General features: G+C 40.6%; 1 protein-coding gene across 1 annotated transcript in view; it reads right to left on the minus strand.

The window, feature by feature from the left end:
- adcy2b (adenylate cyclase 2b (brain)) overlaps positions 1–5,506 on the minus strand; it is a 57,750-nt gene extending 52,244 nt beyond the window's left edge. Inside the window, exon 1 of the mRNA XM_026942257.3 lies at positions 5,100–5,506. Within this exon, the coding sequence (XP_026798058.2) occupies positions 5,100–5,459 (360 nt within the window). The 5' untranslated portion in view covers positions 5,460–5,506. The remainder of the gene's footprint in view (positions 1–5,099) is intronic.
- Positions 5,507–6,000: the final 494 nt, after the last annotated feature.

Consider the following 6,000-nt stretch of genomic DNA (forward strand, 5'->3'; position numbering starts at 1 on the left):
TCCTCGTGTGTATGATAAGTTTAGGTGTGTGCCACAGTCTGTATGATACATGTGATATGATTAGTCAGTATTCAGTAAGCATGTGTCCTCAGGTAATCAGTCTATAACAGCTTCATTAAGACCGAGTGAGCCACCAGACGTAAGGGGAGACACCCTCGGGAGCAGAGTGGACTCAGGAAAACTCTTGCGTACACGCACTGCATCTCAATGAAGTCCTGAGGAACTCGTACAGCTTTGCAGGCAACAAAACAGCACACTCAAACACTCATTCACAGCTTTGAACATGCTTTTCCGGAGCATGTATGAATATGCTAAACACGCATATCAAAGACCAATTAGCGCTCTCAGTCACTGATTGCATGATTAGCCCTAAAACGCCAGTCTCCCTCTTTCAAGCTTGGCCCCTGCTGTTTCTCTGGGTTAATGTTAAAGCTGCAAGAATGCTTGCTCATCATCCTGCCTCGTCTCTGCTAACCGAGGACGCGCACGCAGCTAATTAGGCATTTGAGCCCATTTAAATCCATTTTAACTCCATTTTCCTGCGGTCACAAAAGCAGCCGCTTTATTACAGCAGAGGCCCTTCCTGTTCATTCGCCTTATCTTTTTGGGCCGTGTGTGTGTGCATGCATGTGTATGGCTCTGCGTGGGTGTGTGTGTGGTTTTGGAAACTGCCGCAGAGCTGCTGATGGGACAAGAATGTGAAAAATGTCACCCAGTGTCAGCAGTTCGAAACTTCACAGACTCAAGCTGTAACACACAAACACATTGAGCCTGTCTTTTCTCTCTCTCTCTCTCCTGCTCTCTCTCGCTTTCTCTCTTGTTATTTCTCATCTGTGTATAAGAGAAAACCTGATAAGGAAACACTTGTGTGTTTTCTTTCCTGCTGGTATATTTTTAATCCTGCACTTTGCATGTGTGGGTGTGTAGTGGGAGTAACCGGAGCCTATTAACACCTTCGCCGCATGACGCCACATGCATCTCTTATGTGCTGAGGATTAAAGTCTGCTGAAGAGTCCCACGGTGATAAACAGGCCGCGTTCACCACGTCCGACACACAGCTTACACAACATACGCACAGATACAGAAGCGCCTGCAACAACAGATATGTCATGACAGCAAGATTTAAACATGGTGATAAAGCTGCAATGCCCAGAATCACAAGGAAACAAAAACAAAAAGTTCTTCTTTATCAAATGATGAAATATTTCTATCCTGATAGGCATAGTCTCTTTCTGGATGACCCCGCCTCATCCACAGGACACGAGGACTCACTGAAGAGTTTGATGATGATGAAAATCATATGCTATGACCTTTACACTCACCAGATCTCAACCCAGTTGAAGACATATGGGAGATTTTGGAGCGAGATTTTTTTCTGTAAAAGGTCTTAGGAAATAATCTATTACAGAGCTCGTCTGATTTAGATTCAACAGCTAAGGTTCTGTGCAACTGACCAGGGCTCAAATCCCAGAACCGCCAGAGTCACCGTTAGATCCCTGAACAACAACCTTAATTCTCAACTGTTCAACCCAGTGCTTGGATTGGATTCCACCTCACTTTAAGTTCCCAAATGAATTACATGTACATTTAAGAAAGTACATAGAACAGAGACAGAGATGGACTGTATTTGCAGAGGAGGTATATATAAAAAAAAATAAATCTGCATGTAATGTACTACATAATGTAAAATATAATGAATCATCCAAACTGATACTTTCTTAGATCCACAGATTCTCACAGTATCGAGCTGTTTTTGACTTGCTGCCCCAGGTTGATTTTCTTCTGTGTGTGGGTGAGAGGTTGGATATTTTGCACCTAGATTGATGATGTCAATGTTTTCTAGCCAAACAGATACTATAGAGGCTTTTTTATGCAAACATGATATACTCTCTATATGCTAGCTGCACTTAAGATTCAAATGTAGTGACAGGTGAAATGGTGCATCAGTACAAATAAGGTAGTGTAACTATGATAAATGCATATTATTTAAAAATATTAGACTATTGTAAGATTATGCATCAGTGAATTGTTTTGCAAATTTTCATAGATATTCTTTATTTATGACAAGATGTATTAATATGGAGCCACACTAGGACCTTGGCGCTTCACTGAAAATGCGTTGTATGATGTTACATTGTAAATATTATGACATATTTGGTCATAATTTTGAAGTTTAATACAAGGATTGGGGTTTGGATTTAGACTTGTTTTATTGCTCTAATTTTTTCAGTGGCTTTTGGTGTGGTTTGGTCATGCACACTTGTCAACCCTGTTGGTTTTGGTGGATTTTTACGCAGACGTTCACACCAGAGCTGCTCAATGACTAGAAATTCTCAGTAGGACCAGCAACTTATCAAAGGCAGCACATTCTGTTTGGGAACATAATTCATTAATTAGTAAAATATTACTCAAATTTTGTGGCTGGCTTTGGGCCACTGGCTGGAAGGTAGTGGGTTCAAATCCTGGGACACCACCAAGCTGCCACGGTTGGGTCCTTGAGCAAGGCCATTAACCGTCATCTGCTCAGTTGTGTCCTGTCTCAACAGTAAGTCGTTTTGGATAAAAATGTCATGAGAAAAAGCAACTAAAGAATTTTCTTTGACAGCTTCCATACGGCTCGACCAATCAACATGTTGCAGGATGTTTAAATTAGAAGTTAGCTTATTGGTAAAATCCTTTATTATTCATCATACTTGCTAGCTATAATGATGCTAGATAATGGTAATGGTAATGGTAATAATTTTTTGCATCAACTCAGAGAAAATACATCCATGGTACAGTGTAGGTGTGGAACATAATGCACCACCATGTATCTCTTTAGTGCTCCAAATATTTGTATCTGTATCTGGATTTAAATTTTTATTTATTTATTTATTCTTTTTGGTCCCACAGGATTCCAGTCCCAATATCCACCTCTATTCTCAACAAAGATCCATGTGAACCTTTCCGACAAGCTTTCTAAAACAATAGTTCCCCCCTTATTCATATCTGTACTTGTATCAGTTTTGAACACATCATCTGTTCAATCCGAATAATGTATTCCCTTCTACAGTAATACCCAAGAGACAGTGTAAGTGACTTTTAATGCTTCAGAGTGAACCACCAATGTGGTTGTGGTTTTTGAAAGATATCTAGCATTAGCTTTCATCTACTGAAACTAAAATGATACTACTGATCTCTGGCCTCCTTTACAAAATAGTTTACAGCATATTCCTTTAATTTGTCCTTGGAATTAACAAGCATTATATATAAATGTATATATGGTTATCAGGCACTTTACCCTGAACTCTGTACTCTATCCGCTCTGTTTTTCAGACGTGCAATACTTCCTTCAGTAGCAGGTCATGTTTATGGAGAATTTATCACTCTGTGAAACCGAATAAACCCCAAACCAGCTTCCTCTGAAGCTAGCAGCTATGTAGATGCGCTCAGACTGAGCAAGAGCTAAGTGGCTCCTTCTGCACTGTCTCTCTGGACAAAAATGAGCTCTGAAAGGAAAATGGATAGTGAGTCAGCAGTGAGTGAGTGAGTATGTGGTGTGTGTGTGTTCCATTATAAGGGTTTGGGGTGTATGGATTTAGTCCAAGGTTGCGTTCTCAGTGGGGATCGTTTGAAATCAAATCTCACCCATAAAAGCCTCATTTGGCTAAGAGAAGAAATTGGGCAGGTTTTTGTCTCACTTTTGCTAATAAACAAAAAAAAAAGGCAATCAGATTTAGAGTCCACTTATTGAGCAATACAAATACGGCCACCTAAATATGAGACGCAATAATAAGATGAAAAGAATTTTACACTCAGCTTTAGCATATAATTAATGATTTCACTCGTTTTCCTAACAAGTTATGAGCAAGTTAAGTGATTAGCTGCTCTCACATTGATTTTACACTCAGCTAATGATCAACTGATCTTATCATGTTAATTCGCTTTTCCAATTACGCGCTCTGTAAGCACTGCGCGAGAGAGGGGGAATTAATAATCCCTTCGTTCTAAGGGGCCACTAAAGAGTCACAAGTGCTTTCGCTTTGGAAACACAAGATAAGCATTTTCTGAAGGGAAAGGGCTTCCTGCACAAGAAGAGGGAGGTTAAAAGGATAAAAATGAAACAGTCAAGATAGGAAAGTAGATAAAGTCAAGTCTGGAGTTTTTTTTTTTTTTTTCATGGATCTTTGGTAAAGTTCCCAACATGCCCTAATAAAAATATCTCAGTCAACTATAATGGCCAAATACACGGTGGACATTAAACTTTTGGCAGCGAAGGACTCCTTTAACTGTGAAATAAATTGAGTAAAGATTTATTGTATGAACACACTCTTGCTGTTTGTTAGAGCTTTTTAACTCCTGAACTTTAAACCAACAAAACACATTAGATGGTTTATTGATGTCTGGATTCAACCCTTTAATTGAAGTGACCAGTCAAATAGACTAATATCTATAAGAAATCACTAAATATAATAAATCTGATTAAATCACAGACTCCCGGGATAGGTTTTTTGGACCCCTGGTTACCCCCAGACCCTGCATTGAGAGCCGCTGTTGTGCATCACACACTTCCAGGAGTCCTGCATATTAGTTATGGTTAATGAATAATTAGTCTAGGTCAATTATCAGCGTGCTGTTACAAGTTAACAGGCAATTCAGTGATATTACTAACAACAATAAAACATTTATAACAAACTAGAGCTGTATAACTTGTATTTTTTATCATGCATGCACATAAATGCCCATTTGTATAAACCTAAAAATGGCATACAAGGTGAGAGACAGACAGCATTTCAGCATTAAACTACACTACAGCTTGTCAAAGCACGAGTCCATTCCTTCACACTCGTTACTGTTAAAGAAATGAGGAAATAACTAGTGCAAAGAGAAGAACGAGGGCATTTATGATATGAAGGTATTGTTGTGTTATAATGATGAAAATGTTTAAAAGTAGCACTGCACTCATACAAGTTCAGTGGCTCTGATTTAATATTACAGAAAGACACACTTTAGAAAGGTTCTAACAGCAAGTGAAAGTGACTGGACTTGTAGTTAAAAACTGATGATCATTTGAGAAGTCCAGGAGCTTTTGCTACTACTAGGATGAAAAAGGCACTCACCAGCCCTGAGGCAAAGAAGACAGCGAGCAGAGACACACATGCTCCCATGACGATGAGGAGGAGGAAGACGATGAGCGGGTGCTGCTGGCTCATGCGATAGTACGACTCGTAGAGCCAGTCTGGAGACTTGGATGCCCGCGCATCCTCCGGTCCCTCCAACACATAGGCTCTCTGTGGCCGAGGCATGGGGCCAGCCTGGAGCCCGGAGCCTTCCTCCTCCTCCTCTTCCTCTTCAGCTTCCTCCTCCTCCTGCTGCTTCTGCTCCTGCTCTTCCTCCACGGGCCGAGCGCTCAGCTGCAGCGTGCCGGCCAGGCGCGGTCGGTGCCGCGGCACCAGAGAGAGAACGGCCGCACGCAGCATTCTCCAGCCAACATGATGAAGTGAGCGCCTGAGAGTGAGGCAGAGAGAGGAAGAGGGAGCGGGCGGGAGTGTGAGACAGAGAGACACACACAGAGAAAGAGAGAGAGAGAAGGGGGGGATGTGGGGAGCGTCAGCACAAGAAAGTGTTAAAGTGACTCCATAGTGTGTGTGTGTGTGTGTGTGTGAGAGAGAGAGAGAGAGAGAGAGAGAGAAAAGGTAAGTAAAGGACAACAAATAAAGAGAGAGTGAATGTTTTGTATATACTACAAATATATATAGTATATATACTATATAGATATATACACTACAAAGTACAAATCTTCTATCCCTATATACTCTACAGTGTTTATACACTTACTTTAATAGGAGCAATGTACACTTGCTCATTCACGCAATCCAATCAGCCAATCACCCAGAAAACTCTTAAGAAAGTAAGATCAAGGGACAAATATGGAAGGTAAATGGCCAAAATTGCAACCCCCATTAAAATAACAGCAATAATTGGAATAATTGGAATAATTAATTCGTTCGTTCATTCATT

Source organism: Pangasianodon hypophthalmus, chromosome 29 (assembly GCF_027358585.1).
Source record: "Pangasianodon hypophthalmus isolate fPanHyp1 chromosome 29, fPanHyp1.pri, whole genome shotgun sequence".
Classification (NCBI taxonomy): Eukaryota; Metazoa; Chordata; class Actinopteri; order Siluriformes; family Pangasiidae; genus Pangasianodon; species Pangasianodon hypophthalmus.